The sequence below is a fragment of the Taurulus bubalis genome (assembly GCF_910589615.1).
Source record: "Taurulus bubalis genome assembly, chromosome: 7".
NCBI classification, from domain to species: Eukaryota; Metazoa; Chordata; class Actinopteri; order Perciformes; family Cottidae; genus Taurulus; species Taurulus bubalis.
In genome coordinates, this window is record NC_136595.1 from 4,755,085 (window position 1) to 4,775,477 (window position 20,393).

Here is a 20,393-nt window from a genome sequence, read left to right on the forward strand (position 1 = left end):
TACAAGCTAGAAAACATGGCCGATTCTTTTAAATACATTTAAAAAAGGGCTTTGGTATGAGGAATATCATTATTTCAACATGCCTGAGGGATACATGTGTTTTGGTGAGAAGAAACATAACTTTTGTTTGTTTTCAAGAAAACTCCACAGGGCACCTTCAATGTTTTTAAGGCAGGCAGATTAATACGGAGTGGAATTAGTCTCAATAGTAGTGACTACAAATAAAAACAAGGTTTACAAATGTGTATGGCGAGCACAAATACAGTTGATTGCACTTTCAAAAACAGAAAACGTTTTCCTCTTTGTGTGTGCATGAGCTACATGTTGAATGTGTTGGGTTTAAGTCAGCAGCTACAGGCTCAAGCTGCGTCGCTCTCCTGCTGCTGAGGCTCACATGTCAAAGCGCTGGTTCCTGGTTTGCACCGCCCTCCGCTCTCTGAGGTACATTGTGACATAGGAGGTTATGAGGTCGTCCATCTTGTAACCCTTTAAAAAAAAAAAAAAGACACAAAGGTAAAGAAAAGACTTTTACTTAATCAACTTTTAATAAATCATTTAAGGTGATAGACCTTACCAGTGAGGTTTCACACAGGAATTTGCTCCCCTTGACTAAACTGCCAATAGTCATGTGAAAGTAGGTGCTTCCACTGCACCAGTTAGCGATGCGGTTGAATGGATGATTTGCCAGCACGTCCTTTACAAGAGAGAATTGTTAACAGTGAAAAACAGCAGCAGCATGTCAAAAGGGAATAATGTCACATTTTATTTATTTTTCACCTTGGTTTTAGGGTGGATGATGGTGAGCCCTTCCTTGCTGACAGCTATTCGCACAATATCTGGGAAACTTGGTTCTGATGTTTGCTGAAAAGAGAGTCAGAAAGGCAAACTCTCCGGTCAGCAGACTATTTGCTTTCTGCAGACGTGCAGGGACGGAGACAGAGCAGAGAGATCAGATAAACAAGCCACCCACCCACCCAACCACAGATTGCAAGATAAAGCACCACTTGTGCTGCTTTCACTGCAGCCCTTACCTTCACTTCAAAGAATGCACAGCCGAACGTCGGCCAGCGGCAGACCACCTTCAGAAAAGCCACCTTAGCTTCTTCAACGGTCATACCAGCGTGTTTGTTAAAAGAGGCAGCCACACTCTGAAAATAAAGGAAATAAATACACATCAGAGTATAATGCAACGCTCTTGTTTCGTAGAAGTTTTTCGTGCTCCTTTTAATGAGGTAAAGTATTTTACGACGCCCCCACAGCCTTTCAGGCAATATTCTCACAGAGCGGAGATAGCGATCACAGGATCGGCATAATGGTGATATTGTTCAAGTGAGCAATTGAAAGAAGAAGTCTGGTGATGCTCTATAGGCGTGTATGTGTATCCACAGACTGATATATCATATTCCTCCGTGCCATTGAGCTTCATTGTGGTCCAAAAGCTAATAAAAACACATAAATGAACCACACTGAAAAAAAAACGTCTGCATTTGGAATAAGGCATAATTTGGAATATGCTGTTTACATGACCCGTATTAAATTCAGAATATTGTCATAATAATAATATTAGAAAAATAGTGGAATATTAGGGTTGAAGTGTCACAGACAGGATACGGACGTTGGAAGGTATTGAAAGAGAAGCTGTTGCATTGTTGTTGTTTTTGTCTTATCATGAGATGTGTTGACAATAAGAAAAACTAAGTGAATTGAAAAAGTTGACACACCTTCTTCCATTCATTCTCCGACATGGCCTTCAGCTGGTCGCCGGGCACCAGCTCCTTCAGCATCTTGGGAATCATGACCAGCTGGTTCTTGTCATTGCTGACCTTTACCCTGAAGAGCAGAGCCGCAATGTTGGCTATTTCCTCTTTGGTGGAAACATGATAGCCTCTCAGGTACTTTGGTAGCTCCTGGAGGAGATAAAGGTATCTCATAAAGTCTGCTATTGTGGGATGTTTGACCTTTGAACCAAGTTGCAAGACCACACTGTTCATCATTAAGAGAAGACTTTCCAAGGTCACAATGAAACCAGAAGGAACAGTCTGGAACTACCGTAGTATTGATACTTACACAGCAGTATGTCAGGTACAAGTAAGCTCATGGGTCATTTTGGCTTTCAAATCCTGTGGAAAAACTAACCAGCTTGGAAAATATGATGGAGGCTGACCGGCATCATTCAAATGTACCTGAGGGAAATGGAAGATAAGATCGGCCTCTGCGTCTCTGCCAGGGATCACATTGAACCACAACTTCCTCATGAAGAACACAAGGTAGGGTATGTTGACTGGGGCGCCTGCACACACACGCACACACACACACACACACATATTTTTTACAGGCAAATGCAAAGAACCGTCAAAAGTCTGACTGGCCCGCCCATCAGATAAAAGCTCTTTACCATCTTTGTTCCTCTTGGCTTTCTTGGACCAGTCGGTGATTTGTCTCAGACTATCGAAGAAGTAGTCTGTGTCATTCAAACTGAGAACCTGAAATAAACACCCAAACAAACTTTTTTTTACAAACAGTAAGAGGAAGTTCATGAAGGGGGCGTTGTGAAAGAACACACGTAGAAAAAAGAAAATCTAAATATAATGGTTTGAGATAAACACACCTTGTCATGTGTTTTGACAAAAATGCTGAAGCCGTCTGCTGAAGCCAGACTGAGCTTCTTGGTAATGTTCTGGATGAGATCCTTGATCCTGGTGTTTGTTGCGACCTCAAATATCTGCAGAAGGGTGAGAGGAATCGCTGGTATTACTGTGGGAATGTATTTGACCTAATTTCTGCAGCTTTCTACACCCAAGGGGTCGGCGTTACCTCCTCTGTGTCGTTGGGGAAGTGGACCTTGTGGAAGATCTGGGTGCTGTTCTGCTGGATGGCGTCTACCTCCACCTGGTGTGGTGGCAGCTTCCTGGGCTCCATTCTACACAAGGACGGAAAATGCAAAGTCACACTGTTGTTGTTGTTTTACGTTATCATTTTTAACACTAAGCCACAGATAGAGTGCAGATAAAGAAAAGGTCTCTCGGAGCTTGTCGCCATTATGCAAATCATACTGAATGTCAAATGTATTGATAGAGGAGGCCATGCAAATGTGGACATGTCACTGTGAAGGTGATGCAACACATGTCAACCCCAGCATTGCTGCAAGCAGGTCCTTCCTCAAACTTGCCCTCGACAAACTAGAATAAAGTCAGTATACTTCAGTTATCTCAGTTCATTCTTGAGAGATTCAAAACACGAGGGGGCCACAGCTCGACATTTCCTTTTTCGCGTTGTGGTGTCATGTCACACACACACACACACACACTTAATCTCGTACACCCGTGTTTGAAACCAGGGGGAAGCACGGTGCAGTGTTTGTGACGTATGGGCTGACCTCAGAGAGCTCTGCAGACGCTGCAGGCAGTCGGCGGCGAGGGGCTCTCTGCGGCGCGACTCGAGAAATCGCTGAGTGTGCCTGAGGAGAGACTGGCTGAGAGGAAACAGGCCGCAGGCGAGCCACAGCAGCTGCCAGCCCTGCTCCACGCTGAACCTGCGGGATGGAAAAGGGCGACAAAGACACAAATGCATGCAGGACACTAAAAGGCATGTGATGAAATGGAGTCTGGAGTTTGTGTTGAAAACCGTTCTTGCACACTGAAACACATTTTCTGAAAAAATATCAAGTGCATCAGACTTTAAGTAAGCTTAAAAGCTTTTTTATCATTAAAAGCGATTGCTTTTATTATTAACAGAAACAAACTCATTACATTTGAGCAACTGCCTTATTTTCAGTCCTATACGTCGTAAACAGAAATGATACCAAAGGGATGGAGAAAAGTGAGAAGAACATAAGCGCACCGGTTGTTATTGCTGCTCATCTGCTTCATGATCTGGCAATAGATCTCATCCCTGAGCGCCTCGTTTTTGGTGGTGGGGCCAAAGATCTGGTCGGTGAGCTCCAGAGGACTCTGCATCTGCTTGGTGGGGTAATCTCCCATATATTTCAGGATCGGTACACAACGGTCAAGGAGGAGCAAACATCCGGGTTTCGTAAACGTTGAAAATATTGTTGACTGGTGATGCTATAGATAGAAACGTTTTCATTGTTGCTTGCTAGGGCACGGTAGCTGAGGAGGCTGTAGGCTGTAGGCTTAGCTAGGCTAGTTATCTTAGCTATAAAAAAAAGAATTTGCTTAGCCCTGTCAAATCTACATCTCTGACATGTTTATGGCCATGTAAGCCTCTCCACTTGAGCAAGGGTCAGATTGAAGGACAGTTTGAATGAACATTAGGTCAGGGTTAGAGAATGATGTCTCCAGCCAGAGGGCTCTTCAGACAAAGGGGCTACCGACAGGTACAAACACAATTTAACATTACTACTGGGACTCCACAGGAATGCTCTGCCAACTTCTGGCACATTCATTCTGGGCATTTTTTGAATACTAACTCCAGACAGAAGAAAACTAAACCCCTGAAGGAAGCTCATAGTGAATTTATGGGTTTAACTCCCGTAACAAAAGGTACACTCGTGAAAAAAAACATATTCTGGTGTGTAGAGGATATCAGTGAATGCCAGACAGGCTTCGTGGCTGAGCTCTGGGTTGCCCACCAGTTTCTTGAGGAGGGGCTGTCTGATTGGCTCTCTGGAGTTCACCCACAGCCTCTCGGGGGCGGCGTTCCTGGACATCACCTGACGGTTCACATCCTTAGTGGGCTGCCTGTGGGATCAAGGTATTCCTGCTGTCAGTGCTGTTCCAGTGAGCATTAGCCTGCTGGAGTTAAAGAGGGCATTTCCAGATACCTGAAGTACTCGAGGGAGAATTCTCTCAGCGTGACGGGAGCTAATCTCTCCACCGTTCCCGTTTCTTTCTGGTTTGCCTTTAAGATGTTCATCCTCTGGTTCGGAGACAAGTTGATCATACTCTGAAAAAATAAGAAAAACATTCAATGCTCCTTAGATCCTGAGCACAATAACTCAACTACGAAAGCGGCATAGAGAACGTCTCCATACTATGACCGCATTGGTGGGTTTGCTGAGTGTTGGCAGGATTAAGATGGCGTCGGTGGGGACGGCTCCCGTTTGTCTCGAGCTCTCGCTTTGGCCCTTTATCCAGCCACGCTGCTGAGAGAACTCGTCATCTTTGATTATTATAATGAGCTCTCCTTTCTTGAAGCTCAGTAATGTGGGGTCATCTGTAGAAGAATGTAAGTGGACCCATACATCTGTTAGCAATTAGCAGCAATGAGCAACCCTAAAAGAGATAATTCATCTGTGACCACATAAGAAAGATACAATCCGATCCTCTGACCTTGCCCGTCGGCTTCCTTCAGGGTCACAGCATACTGAGATCTCTCTCTCAGTCCACTGAGGAACATTGTCACCAGCTCCGCCATGTCCTCCGCTGTGCCTCCGCTCAGAGTGAAGTCTCCTTTCAGTGTCAGCAGGCTCACCGTCTGGCTGGACGCTTTCGCCTCCCTGGGAGTCAAAACATAAGTGACACCCCGCTGTTTTAGTGGACCATTCCTCTTTGTCACCTGGCACAACTGCACTGCTTCCTCCTCCTCTGATTCGGTCTCTACCTCACGGTGTGGACTGCGGTGACGTCCGGGAAGGAGAGCTCCAGCAGCCTCTTCTCTCGCTCGTCCAGGAAAGTGATGCCGGTCCAGTTTATGGCCACAATGAACTTGCTCTTTGCCAGCGGAGGGCCTTAAAGAGTCATGGAAGAAACAAGTTCATTAAATCAGGACTCATGGGAGATATGACAAACAGTCATGAGCAGTAAAGTCTTTTCTGAATCATTGCAACCACCCTGAAGATAAGCGTGGCATTGTACAGTGGAGGCTCTATCATCAACCCACAGATATGGGACTTTCACTTTATGGCTGAAACTAACAATTACTTTCACAATTAATTAATCTGTTATGTTCTTGATTGATCGCTAAATGAATTATGCGAAGGGACATGAAGGGGGGGAAATAATCCAAAATTGAAAAAGAAAGAGCAACCAGACACCCGTGGGAGAGGTTCATAGAATTATATTTTGAGATTGGCCTCAGATATAAAGACATAATCTGGCACATCCGGCAGTATCTTCACCGAGAGGAGGGTGGTCTGCAGCTTTTGTTTCCAATGAGATATTAATGACTTTATGGTAACTTTGCTGTTGTAAACAAATACTGTTATTGCTCTCGAAACACCATTGAGATATATTTAAAATATAAATAAATTATAATCCTGTTCTGAATTTAATTTGTTTTTAAAATTCTCTATATGTTTTTAAAAGCAATGATTCAGTCGTGTAGAAGAACAGAGGATTGATAAGAGTAGTTCCTTGTAGTAATAACATCCTACAAATAACTATCCCTACACCCTGTGGTGGAAATACATATATTTCCTTGTGAGAAGTGAAATAAAGAGTTGCATTTCTTTAAAGATCATATAGCACACACACAGCATGTACACAGCATCTGTACATGTAGAAACCACAGAGTTTCAAAGAGAGAAAACAGGTACCGCCTTTTCTCTGCAGCGAGTCTGTTGGTGAGCAACAAGAGAGCTGAAGGTCAAAGGACAAACAGTCAGGAAAGGAGAATAAAATGTATCTTGTGAGAAAAACTAGGTAACAGGAGAAGAAGAGGGTGTAAAAATGTTGTCTTCTCAGAAACTGACAGTCCAGACAGAGAGAAGCCGGAGATAAGAGAGCTGAGAGGTGACTAAAGAAGAACAAGTCCTCTGTTAGCAGACTGCAAACGTGCAAAGGGCCTCAGTGAAAAGGATTTCAGGTTGCACATAGAGAGCAATTACTAAAAACATGTTTTTCACACTTTCCATTGTTAACATAAATTGACACAACAAGGGCCACCGGAGTTCTCCGACACTTGGAAAGGGATTGGTGAGCTGAGGGTATTTAATTGGTTGCAATCTGCAACACACCACTAGATGTCACTAAATCACACACACGGTTCCTTTAGGGGAGAAGAAGTCAAATCTAATTTGATGTTTTCTGAAATACGTCTGACAGGAGGTGAGGGGCAACACAAACTATCTGTTTCTGTTGAAATGAAGAATAAACATCTAGAAAGTGTTCACTCCATGGGCTGGGTTCTACTGAGCGATCGTGTCGTGGAAGCCTGCGTAATTACTTTTATCTCACCAGCATGTTGCCACTTGATCTGCTGAGTTAATTATCCACCAGTGAGTCAGAGCTCATTCTCATTAAACAACTCAGATGTATCGCTTTGCAAATTGCTTGTTCACAAGCTAAACAGCAGCTAATCTGAAATCCAAGGGAGGAAGCGATGCTGTTCCTGGCCCACTTATTCACTCTTAATCAACTACTTTGCTCGAGTCTTAACCCCAGCGAGGCAGTGCATCTATAAATATCCTTTTATATTACAGTCTGACATACATACATACAAAAAGCATTTTGATATTCAACATTTGAGGAAGGAAAATAGTGCAAGATTGGGATGTAAGATAACCGATAACTCTAAATACTGTTTTTATGTTAGAGATACTAGTGAATTTACAACCTAGATCTAGGTCATTCTGGAACAAGTAATCCATTCTCATAAAGGTACAAATGAATACAGAAATGATTGATTCATCTCTATAATATATCTCTCTATAATGGAGTGCATGATGCCTTGGAGGATTTCTAATTCAGCACAAAACCCATTGTGACTTCTTGTCAGTCAAGACATTCCTGAGTCCTGACTTGCTTAATTTAAATGCATATTAAGATTTGTCAAACTATATAATCATTGAAATACATGACAATGTAGAGGGGGGACAGGTAGATGCCTACCTGACAGTTTGACAACTTCAAAGAAGCGAGAGAAGAACATGGGCCACTTCTCTCGGGCGTGGTCCACCATCTCTGCTTTCACGGACTCTGCCTTCTGTCTTGAACTCAAATACGGACCCTTGTGTGGTTCGAGAAGAAATAGGAACCTTTACTTCAAGGCCTTTGCAGAGCCTTTATTTATATTTCTCTCCAGCACTGAGATGAGACTGACCTGAGAATAAGCAGTGCTGACCATTTGCACCAATTTGTCCTCTGACTTGGCCTCCAGCAGAGTGTTGTTGATGCAGTCCTGAACGGCCTCCTTCACGTGCTCTGGGCTGCTGTCGGAGCCGTGCTGGATGTACAAATGTTTCGCGGTCAGCTGGACGAGATCATCCTCCTGTGAAAGTGATAAAGGAGGGGGGTGTGAAAATAGGTCAAATGTATATCTTCGAAAACTACAGGTCGAGGATAATCATCGGAATATAAGCCCACCTTTTCAGTCTGGTACTCGCCACACTTCAGACCGTGGACGAACTGTTTGTAGATGAGGTCTGTGCTGATCTTGTCCTCCTTGCCGTCGTGCCAGGGGGTGAAGACCTCCTTGCGGAAGAAGAGGCGCCAGGGGGCGTGCTGTTCCTGCCCTCCTCTCCTCTTTACTTCCTGCTCACACTGGGAGATGGCGTCCATCACGTGCTCCCGGCCGCTGCCCAGCGCCCACACCTTCAAGACAGGTTAGCACTTAAGATTACGGCTATCTAGGTATCCTAAAAGAAGTCTTTAAAAAGGTGTGACGGTGCAGCTCGCCCAGTGTGCAAAATACACCTAAGACCCTATGAGAACTTAACTTACAAACAAAAACAGGACCTGCACTTGTATTATATTTTGAATAAATGCATACAGAAGAAGCTCTTGAACACCATTTTGAGAAGCTTTAAATAATAATCCAATTTTAACTGGGAGGTCTCTCTTGTCTCAGCAAGCTGCACTTGTCTGCATTTCTTCTTTAAATTGTTTACCATTAATGAAATGGCTCTGTGCTGAGCTTTGGGGTGCGTGATTTTGTTTGTTTGTTTGTTTGTTCGCCTACTGTGCTAATGGAACAGAAACACACCCGAGCGGACGCGACTGCGTACCTTTTCATACAAGGCGACGTAGACAGAGAAGCCAAAGGTGTCCTTGAGTTTGACCTTGTTGGAGAGGAGCTGGCAGATCTCTTTGGAGGTAGATGCTGAGTCGACGGGCAGGTTGATGGAGCGTCCGTCCATCAGACTCACAGACACAATCATGGGCTTTTTTGTCTTGGTTGCCTATAACCGCACAGAAATAAAGTGACCGCATTGATTAAACAGAAATGAGATCTACTGTGCAAGGAAGTTCATAAGTGTTCAAATAAAATGTTGCGTCTCTGAGATTTCTGCCACAATACAATTTAGGTTAATGCAGTTTAAATGCAAATCCACCCATTTTAGACATTTGCCGGAGCCTCTTCTGTCAGCCTCAGTACCTGCAGCTCCAGCCAGGCCGGAGGCTCTCCTCGCACCCCGTTCAGCACCGTGCGCCGCAGCCTTTCAGCACAGTGGGAAGCGTAGCCTCCTGGAGCTAAACGGATGAAACTCTGCAGGTACTGCCAAGACAGGAGAGAAGAAGAGATGAGTGAAACATCACTGCGTCCTGTACATCGTTTATGAGCTCCGGAGCAGCCGGTGGAGCTGTTCTTACCCTAATAAAGCGATCACTTGGAGGGAAGACGCCCAGACAGAGGGACAGCAGGATCCAGCCGCGGAAGTAACTGTTGCGATTGTTGTTGTCTTGAAGCTGCTTGCAGATCTGACAGTAAATTTCATCCCTGGACAGACAACAGACATACATATTGTATTAGTAGAGAATAAAGAAAAATACTTAAGATGCATGTGATTTTCAAAAGGAGCTTGTGTTACCTCAGGTCACGTCTGACGATGGCATATCCCACAATGAAGTGGAGTTTTTCGAGCGCGGTCAGCGGTCGGTCCATGGTGGGTCCCTCTCCAATCATGATGTCACTGTCCTCTTTCACAGTCTGCAGGGTGGGAGGCTTTGCCACTTCAGTCAGATCTTCTGACTGTAAGAAGAAGGAGAACATTCATCAATATGTTAAAAATAAAGTGAAGGAGAACTTCACAGCTACGCTAATAGTTTTTAAGCGTACTCCTTACCTCCTCCATGATGATGGAGGCCTTCCTGAAGCTGGATTTGGGGATCGTATTCTCTTGGACAGTGGATGCTTTTCTGTTTCTGGACAGTAAGTCGGTGAATGTGGATCCCTTCCTCGTTCGAGGGCTCCCCTCTGGCACAGTGTATACCTTTGGGTTTTGGGCTGTCTCACCGGGCACAGCAGAAGCCTTCCTGTTTCTTGTCAGAAGGTCTGTGAAAATGGAGCTCTTCCTGCCTTGTGTCGGCTCCTCAGGTACTGTGGAGGGCTTCCTTTCTTTCTTACTCCTTAGCACCCTCTAAAGCAGTCGGAAGTTATCATTTGAAATCTATGATCAGTTCATGTTAACCTACAAAATGAGGCTGTATTCAATAGTACATTTACCTGATCCAGTCCAACCATGTGGCTGAGACGTCTGTCCTTTCTGGAGATGAGCTCCTGCGGCATAAAGCGGTCCTGCGTAGAGTTTCCCTGGACCTGGACCTGCTTCTTCGGTTCAGGGAGGTCTCCCATGAACCTCAGGATGATCCACCACACAGTCAGAGAAGCCTGGTGATAAAATAACAGAAAAAAAAACAATAAAGAAGGCTATTCTTCATGTGAGAACAACTGAAATGATAAATCTAAGTGGTCTGAGAGAAGCACCAGGACATCTCCTTCATCTTCGTGGTACAGCAGGGGCTGGCGAAGCCTCTGGCGGATGTAGGTGTGGGTGGCCGTACCCTGGAAGTACATGGAAGCAAATTTGGAGAAGGAGTACTCATCCAGGTCATCATCATCGTCGTCTATGGGAATATCCTCTGGGATGTTGTCGATGTCTATCTCCTCTATGACTGTCCTTTTCCCCTCAAATTTCTGAAAACAGATAAACAGGCATGTAGTGACTTTACAAGGACTACAAAATGTGCAGCGCTTTCGCTTCCCAAACCTCAAATCCCACAGGTGCTTGCCCCTCCTGCCCTCCGACCGTAACAGGCAGGAAGTTAAAGATGTCGTCCACCATCTGCTGGTCAGTGAAGGACTCGGTCTGAGCTTTGCTCTCCATCTCTTTCTTCCGCCTAAGCACTTCCTCCAAGTGTTTCTGTCTCGCCAAAATGGCCCGCTGTTCTTCTTCTTTCTCTTTAGCAGAGAGGTACATCTGAATGAACACACAAAACAAGAGAAGATCAGGGGGGACAGCATCCTGAACCTCAACTGCAGGAAAAATGTCTTTTACAACCCAATTAACCATGTAACCATGTATGTGAAACATGTCATTTAAAAACATGCCAACATATTTGTGTGATTGAAGGACAATAAGCATCCAAATACAATTTAAAATTGGTGTAATGCTGACATGTACTAGATGTATCGTCACAATAAGCAGTAAGCCTCCAGCAGCTACAATAACTAGCTAAAAGGCTAACTTCACAGTCAGTACATACCTTTATCAACCGGAGTGTGTTGCCATTGAGAGTGCAAGAAAACTAGTTAGTAAGCTAGCAGAAGTTGAAATAGTAAGCTAAAAGTAAACCGCTTAAAGTATTGGAGAAATAGTTGTGATAGTTAGCTTAGAGAGGATACACATTTGGAGCAGCTAACTAAAGTAATGAATACATGGTTGAAATAGTTTGCTGAAAGTAATAGATGATTGGTTAACATGGTGGACTAAAAGTAACGGATAACTAGTTGAAATAATATGCTAAAAGTAACAGTCAAAGAGTTGAAAGAATACATTGAAATTCCTGGATTAATATGTAAAATAGTTACCTTGTCAAATGGACAAGTTAAATGGTTGGCTAAAGTAATGGCGAGATGGGTTAGACAGTTAGCTAAGAAGGATACACATTTGAAATATCTAGCTAAAGTCATTAATTCACAGTGGAAATAAGAGATACTTGGTTAAAAAGGTTAACTAAAAATAACAGATAAACAGGATAAAACTTTAGTCAAAAGTAATGGATAATTAATGATTTGCTAAAAGTAATGGATAAATACTTAAAATCATATAATAAAAGTACCGATAAATTAATGAAACAGCTAGCTAACAGTTATAAATAGATAAATAGTGAGCCTAAAGTAATGGACATGACGGGTGGTGTCCCTGAAAGTGTACTTGGGTTCATCTGATAGGGCTGTCATCATGTTGTACAAGATAAAACCGGTTGGGACTTTAACCCTCTTTATTATTGTCACCTAATGGGCGTTCTTCGTAGTACTGTGAATTGAACTTACATCTGTTTTCATCTTTTTGACAGCCTTTCTTGCCAGCCCGCCCCTGGCGTGTGCCTGCAGGAGGATCACAGCGTCTCTCTTGCGCTTCCATTCCTTCCTGGCCAGATATCCTCTGATTTGGGCCTGCAGCACGAAGGCTGCCTCACGCTCCTTCTTATACTGGAAGTGGAGCTGACGAGACCGAACCTGTGCCTGCAGCCTCGCAAAGCCCAGCTGGACCTAGAGTTAAATTAGATTAGATTAGGTTAAGTGCATGCCATACCTATAGTTTCACTTTAAAAAAATAAATACTCGTGGTAAACAAAGACTCACCACTTTGTACAGCTTTCTGCCTTTGTGTCCTCTCCAGCATTTCTGAATGACAAGAGCACCGGCCTTTTTCCTCAAGAAGTCTCTCCTTCAGAGTGCAAGAGTCACACAGGCACAAAGTTGTCGGTCACATGAGCAACAAACAAGAGAAAATAAAACAAAGCAGCTAATTTGACCACTTTTGTCCCATACCTGTATCTGAAGCCTCTCAGGACTTTCTGGACCAGAAGTGCTTTCTCATTTAGTTCTTTCATTCGCTCCACTTCGAGCATGGTGTCATGGAAGTCCTGAGAGAAATAGTAGAGAATGGATTCTTTTTTTAATTCACTGGTGGAGACATTCACTTCAGATTCATATATTATAAGCAACTTAATAACTAATTGGAAAAATTAACCAATAGACCAAATAATGTGGTTTGTGATGCTGGACTTAAGCACAGTGGTGCCATGAAATATTAACCCCAGCATGCTAACATCCCCAACAATGACAACACATGCTAGCATTTAGCAGGTACAATGCTATGTTCACCATCTTAGTTCAATGTGTTAGCGTGCTTACATTTGCTAAGTTACAATTAAAATAAAGTACAGCTGGCTCATGTGAATGTCATTCGTTTTGCAGGTGTTTAGCCAAACACCGCCCAGACGTTACATGAAAAGTCAGAGGATCAACACAGTTGTGTTGTTGGGTTTATGGCAAACCATCTGATAGTTTATGAGACAATTTCCTCAATTTCAACCTCATGTTGACACTAAAGGAAACGTCAGGAGATCACCAAAGTCATTGTGCTCGATATATTATTATTTTTTTAAAGTTTTTTTTTAAGTGGACACTTGAGATTTGAATTTGTGAATCCTGAAGTAAACATTTTAATTTTATTTATTTACTTAAAATGTCTAATATACTTTAAAAGTCAATGTCTTAAATAGTACAAATTCAGTGGTATTAGAATTTCATAGCTATTCAGCAGTGTTTAAATTTCACAATGAAGTTTTCTGTTGCTTATAACATTCACAATATTGTGGCTATTGTATTCCTCCACCCAAATCCATCAGTAACAGCAGACTGTACATAAAGATGTAAGGCAGCACCTTGAGGAATATCTTTGTCTTGCCAGTCTTCCAGTCGCCCTCCCCAGCAAGCACAGACTCACAAATGCTTTCGCAGCATTTCTCTTTACTTTCCTGTTGTAGCAAAAAAATAATCATCACAGCATGAGGATATGAGAATAGGTTTGAGGACATCGTGAACAAAGTGATCACGTTAAAACCTCCAACTTACTTTTTTGGGATCACAGAGGGAAGTTTTCAGCAGGACGCGGTAGCGATTTAGAAACTCGCTGAATGTGTAGCGTACGGGATATCCGGCCTTCCGGATCCTGATGGTCTCCATCATACCAGAGTAACGGAGCTGGCGCATGCACAGCTCTCTGTCGAACAGCTGAGACACAGAAGGGGTGTGCTCTGATTTACTCGCACGAAAATTGTTTCATTCAATTTTGGCACAGATTTAAGTATTATTTTGGTTTGAGTGAATGCAACTTTTTGTTCTCCTCACCATCGGCTTCTTGAAGTCATTGGGTTTCACGCAGCGTATGAAATAGGGCTGGCACACAGTCAGTGTTTTCATCAGGGAATCCAGAGACAGACGGAACTGGCCAGTCAGAGTTGGCACGCGCTTCTTGCCATCAGTCGCTTGCTGTCGAACACAATCAAATGTCACATTGTGTAAGCAGTGTTTTTTTATTTTTCAACCTGTCTAATGCCGAAGCTAAAGGCTGCACTGACCCGCAGGCTGTTATTGGCCGTGGTGATGATCATCCTGGGGTTGACGCTGCTCTTGTTCGTACTGGAGGACAGCACATTGTGGAACGCCTGTTTGAGGAGTTTATTGGTGGAGGTCTCCACCAGTTGAATCAGATCTGAGCTGAGGGCGTCACGGTTTTTCTCAAGGAAACCTCAAAACAAGACGGACACAATAAGACCATCGCACAGGACTCGCGCTAGAATGATTTGTTGCTTTTTAAAGCTACAAAAGTACCATTTGAATCGTAGTAGACCTCTCCAGCAAAATGTTTGACTCCAAATTGTGTCTCATAGTTGTTCTTGGGGGGGAGATAGATGCCCCCTGTCTCGTGGACCTTGTTCAGTTTGTGGAGCAGGGTGGTATCTGTGCCCTGAAAATTCACAAAAAAGTAGTAAGAAACCTGCTTTTCTTTGGTTCATTAGACTTCATGGAGTACAAGGAGGACATAGACCTTTGGGAAGTTGCTCTCCTCATCAATTAGCGCCAGCATGTTCAGAGGTTTGTTGGCCAATACATCCAGGGTGCCCTGGTTGTCTTTGTAGTCAATGTGCATCCAGACAATGTTCTCGCGGGCATACTCATCCTGCTCCAGCTTGAAAACGTGCCTGACGAAGAACTGCTGCAACTGCTCATTGGCAAAGTTGATGCACAGCTGCTCGAAGCTGCAACAGTTCAACAAATGCAACAGCACAGGAGGAAAGAAAGATGGGTGGACTTCAGTCAACGTGTCAATTAACAATGTGTCCTGCAGAAGTAAATGCTCTAATGCTGTGAGAGCCAACCTGTTTTTGTTGAAGTTCTCGAAGCCAAAGATGTCGAGCAAGCCTATTGACTGTCGGACCTCTGTGGAATCCTCAGGCTGCTTGAAAACGGCAGCGTTGATTTTGTCCACGACCAAAATGAAAAGTCTTCCATAAATAGCCTGGACAAATAATATAGAGAATAGCTGACCAATTATACATAGCACCAAACCCTGTAAAAACAACAAATAAGATCCAGAGATTCCAACACAGACACTCATGTCATTACTACTACACTATGTTAACGACTCCATCGTTAACCGTCTCTGCTCTTAGACTATTTTTAGCCTTGCTTTAGGTTTGTTATGTCATTTTAGTAATGCATTATTCATTTTAAGCTGGTGTCTTGGCCAACTCTCCCTTGTAAAAGAGGTTGCCAACCTTTGGGTAAATCATATACAAAAATGGTGTTTAGAGGATAAATCCTCAAGATTTATGTCCACTTCTCCAACATTTTTACAGTTAATTTTTGTCAGAAACTGCATTTCTGTTAGCCACTGCTATGCTACTGTTGAGCTTAATGCTAACATATCATAACAATATACAAACATTAGCATTAACCTTAACATATTAACCTTATAAAATGCTAAATGTTAATACGCTGCTTATGTTAACATATTATATATTAGCTAGTAGCATTTTAACATTAACGCTAGCATGTATCCTTGCCTGCTAAAACTGAGTATGTTTGTTAACATGATGAAATACTAAACATGGCTATGCTGCTAAAGCTAGCATATTTTAGTATCATAACAGCTTACTATCATTAACATATATCCTTACATTATAAAAGTTAGCATATTAGTTATTACAAAAGTAAATATGATTATTCTGCTAAAGTTAACATATTACTACCAGCAAATTAACATGAGCGTGTATCCTTGCATTCCAAAATGAGCGTGTTAAATAATACAATAAAACGTGACTATGCTGCAAACACATTAGTATAATAGTATAATACCAGCATATTTACATTAAACACAATAAAATGAACGTTAATGCACTGCTAATATTGTATGTTAGATAGTATCATTCCAACATTAGAACATTATCTTTGCCTGCTAAAAGTGTAGCATGTTAACATGATTCTATACTAAACGTGACTATGCTGCTAAAGCCTTACATGCAAAACATTAGCACATTAACATGATTCCATTTTAAATGTTGACATACTAGTATGCTGCTCAAATTAATTAGTAAAACTGAGGGTAATTTGCTTAAGCTGATGGATATCGAGCTAACTGCCGCAATACATCAGTATTATTTTTTTTGTCTCATTTGTGGCAAGAATTTAAAAGGTTACCCCATTTATCATCCATATATTTTGTTTTCCGGTGTGTATGCATTCCCTTCTGAAATACACTTTTGCCTTTTGAAAACCAAAATGAAGTCGGGTGTTACCTTGACAAAGGCATCCCTGCCGGCCACCGCCTGGGCAGAGGTCAGAGGTTTGGTCACACTCTCTCTGGCTGTCATGAAGGAGCGTTCAGTCAGACTCGTCTCCAGTGCTTTCGGTTCCACCTAAGATAACAAGATAAACACAATCAGACAAGATCACATCAGCTCCTTTTATTTGAATTTGTAAAAAAATAAAAATAATACACATACCTCCAAAAGTTGACTGGACATGTTGAAATACGGTGATGCAAGGATGTCACAGCCTTCTAGGTTATTTACTATGGTGCCTGAAATGATTCAAACATTGTGTTTAATGGCTCAAAAGATCTACAGTACATGAATCCCATGGTATGCTGTCCTTACCCTTAAAGTCCACATTGCCCAGGTGAAGGATTGCAGCGAGCAGTTTGGAGATTTCCCAAAAGTCACTCTCAGTGAACATGAGGATCTTCAGAGCTGAACGGAAGTGTGCGTATTCCTTCACATCGTCACGTCCTTCGCAGCTGGTGCACTTACCCTGGTGATACGGTCACATGGTTTAAAGCTCTACGTGAACGCTTGTCTCGTCTGGTTATTTGTGATTCAGTCCCATGTCAATTTATCTTCAAAAATCCATCAATAAAGACAGTGTTTTATTCTCATTTCACAGTTTGCAGAATTATTTCAGTACCATGGTCAGATAGTTGTACTCGGAAGCGTTCCCAAGGGAAAGAATCTTTTTCTGCTCAGCTGGCATGCCCATCAGCATGTAGTAAAAGATGTGGTAGTTTCTTTCCTCAGGCGCCTGTACAAGGATGCACATGAGCTTTACCGCAAGAGCATTTGACTTAGCACCATGTTACCGCTCTTACAAATACTCTATATAGCTAACCAATCTTCCCACCTGACGGCAAACCCGCGACTTCTCCAGCAGGTACTGTTCAATGCGGGCCCCTTCAATGGCCCCGCCCTTAGTGAAGTTGATGTCAATGTACTTCCCAAAACGACTAGAGTTATCGTTGCGGATGGTCTTGGCGTTACCAAAGGCTGAGAACAAAAAAACAAAAACAAAGCATTAAGCAGATTAAGTGAAAAGGGGGGATTCAGATGATTATGAAGACTGTTCAAACTTTATGAGGGATTTTGCTCATACCCTCCAAGATGGGGTTTGCTTCAAGGATCTGCTGCTCGATCCACGAGTGCTGGCCGCTCACCGCGGCCAGGAACTGCAGCATGAGCTTGGTGCTCTCAGTTTTCCCTGCTCCCGACTCTCCACTTGTGGGGAAAACAAAAAAGTAAGCATGTGTACAGACCGTTGACTGTTTCCCACCTAAACCTAAAAATGAATACAAATGTGTCAACATTAACAAAGGCGTTTGACAACGATCAATTTTGGGCCCTGTTCTTTTCACAATCAATAATAATAACATATTACCCCGTAATCATTGTTGGTTCACTTGATTAGTAGATGACGCTTACATGTGGGCACAGTTAAATTAATTAATTAATTAATTCAATTAAACTTTTTTTCAAATCTTGCAGTGCTTCTGAAAAACGCACATTTATCTAAAAATCTAACCATTCTAAAAATGAAAAGGATGTTGACATTTGGTTAGAAAGTAAGCTATCTTTTAAGTTATATATTCACAAAAATAATAAAGAAGCTAAAATGTGTTCTATGATAGAAATAGGAAATGCTTCTCTCTTTTTTAGGGCTACTCATAGTAATGTTGCTGGGCTGTAAATTATATTATCAATCATTTTATCAATCATTTATCGCATATAAGTTTGATCCATTATGTGTCAACAAAAGCCTGAGTTGACACATTCAAAGTTTCAAGTTCAAGTTTTGTCCTAAACTCATAGACATTCAGTTCACTTTAACAAAATACAACAGAAACCAGGATATATACATATTTAAGAAGCTGTAACCAGAGTAATCTTTTGTCATTTAGACTTAAATCATTTAAATAAATAACCAATCTTTCCACACTGTTGACATAAAGATCTGGGATCAGCCTCAGACCAAAGCAGACCTGATCACGCAGCACTGGTTCATTTGGTTGCGGCGCATGTTGAAAAAGCAGCTGTCTGCGATGGCGAAGACGTGCGGCGGCAGCTCGCCCAGCCGGCGGTCTGTGTACATGTGCACCTGCTCCGTGGTGTAGATGGGCAGCAGCTGGTAAGGGTTGACTGCCACCAGAATGGAGCCTGTGTACGTCTGCAAAACAGAGGGCGATTTTAACGACCACACAGTAGCACAGTTGAGGACAGAGTGTGTGTGTGTGTGTGTGTGTGTGTGTGTGTGTGTGTGTGTGTGTGTGTGTGTGTGTGTGTATACATGAGCATAAACCAGTTATTGTGTTGGAAGCACATCATACAGCCAGTGACCCTGTTTGGTTGTGGCTGCAATGCACGAGATGCATGATGTTATTATGATTTATTAGATCTAAAGATTTCATGGATGGGTTATAATCATGAAACGCTGTGTTTATGATATATATAAAGCAAGTCCAACACAAAGGAATATCGGCCTTTGCTCATTTTGCCCCCAGCACTTAGCAGTGGTATATTCTTTATACAATTGAATGATTCATAATTGAACACACACACTGCTGAGCTCTGGGGACAGAAACACTGGGGCGGTCTCCCTCAACAGAGGCTCATTCGTCTCTCTGGAGACAAACAGCACTGTGATAAACTACAGGGCAAAGTCTAAAGAAAGCCAATTCACAGCTCGGGAGGACACTGACGAGTAAGCATTTCCACAGCAGGTTATGGGCGTCGTAAAACTAGGTGGTTCGGCGTGTATCCAGGGAACAGAAACTTACGTAGATGGTGCCTTCTTTGTGTCGGACCAGGAGGTTCCTGAGCAGCCCGGCCTCATTGAGATCCCCGAGCCGGATCATGTCGTCCACACCCTTCACAGAGGTGGGGTGCATGGGCCGGATGGCGCCCTCCGTCTTCTTGTTGATCTTGTGGTCCTGTGGGTATGTTATAAAACAGTTGATCCATGTATACATAGAGAGAGGAGCGGCACTCCTTTCTGTCCCTAACAAAAAGAAGAAAGGCGATCTCTTGTAGGGTTGTGTACCTTTCCTTCATCATCGATCAGCTTAAGCTGTCCGGTGTCTGTCACCTTGACCTCCGCCCCAATCGGCACCCCGACACCGGAGTCCACCCATACAAAATCCCCCTAGGAAAAGCAGGAGTTGCAATGGGAAAAAAACGCCATCCATAAATATCATGACCATTCTCAAAATGACTATGTGGGCATCGTGGATTTTTAGAATTATGTGTATACTCTATATTAGAGATACTCATTCTTACCTTACTCAAATGCAGCATAGCAGAAACCTTGATTAAGAAAACAAATATTGTAATTCAGATTCAGCCCAGTTACAGTAATTACAATTAACTGAACCTGTTACCAATATGTCAGTCAGTTAGGTCTACTCAGCATGCCTCAACTTATTTATAGCAACAAACTCTAGAGCTCATTTTAAAATGAAATACTTGAAGTGGTCCTTGAATATCCATTTCTATAAAGTCTCATTTTAGCATGATAACACAATAGCTTTCACTTGGAAGACACTTCTATTAGTGATTTCCTATAGAATGATGAGACCACAATGGAAGTCATACTGAAAGAAACAACACATAATGAAGTTACCTCTTTGGAAACAGGAGACACTGGTCTTTGGGTGGAAGCCCCCGCTCAGAGAAGCGTTTCTCGGAATGACTGAAGCAGGAAGCATTCCCAGCTAACACCTCTTTATGGCCCTTTGACTTTGCTCCTGCAAGAGGAAGAGCCACCCAGCGTCACCAACCACGCGTTCAAGTGCTTTTCATCATAAGAAGTGTAATTTGTGGTAAAATATTTGATGGTGATGTAAAGATGACACGTTATTTCCCTTTAAATTAACA

At 42.6% G+C, this 20,393-nt stretch overlaps 1 protein-coding gene across 1 annotated transcript; it reads right to left on the reverse strand.

The window, feature by feature from the left end:
* Positions 1-390: 390 nt before the first annotated feature.
* On the reverse strand, positions 391-19,814 carry myo7ba (myosin VIIBa; the record flags this gene model as incomplete). The annotated part of the gene is made up of 47 exons (XM_079220985.1): positions 391-486; positions 575-694; positions 778-861; positions 1,032-1,148; positions 1,722-1,907; positions 2,184-2,290; positions 2,396-2,483; positions 2,609-2,722; positions 2,815-2,920; positions 3,377-3,532; positions 3,841-3,994; positions 4,546-4,700; positions 4,784-4,905; positions 4,994-5,175; positions 5,292-5,458; positions 5,563-5,689; positions 7,791-7,908; positions 8,002-8,169; positions 8,265-8,492; positions 8,906-9,079; positions 9,277-9,396; positions 9,492-9,618; positions 9,710-9,870; positions 9,965-10,258; positions 10,345-10,509; positions 10,606-10,815; positions 10,889-11,098; positions 12,175-12,393; positions 12,487-12,571; positions 12,676-12,770; positions 13,575-13,667; positions 13,765-13,923; positions 14,041-14,181; positions 14,271-14,440; positions 14,524-14,659; positions 14,741-14,951; positions 15,072-15,211; positions 16,491-16,610; positions 16,698-16,774; positions 16,851-17,004; positions 17,158-17,271; positions 17,371-17,513; positions 17,620-17,741; positions 18,503-18,687; positions 19,298-19,450; positions 19,561-19,662; positions 19,797-19,814. 47 exons carry the CDS (start codon positions 19,812-19,814, stop codon positions 391-393), a joined length of 6,693 nt encoding a protein of 2,230 aa, XP_079077111.1.
* Positions 19,815-20,393: the final 579 nt, after the last annotated feature.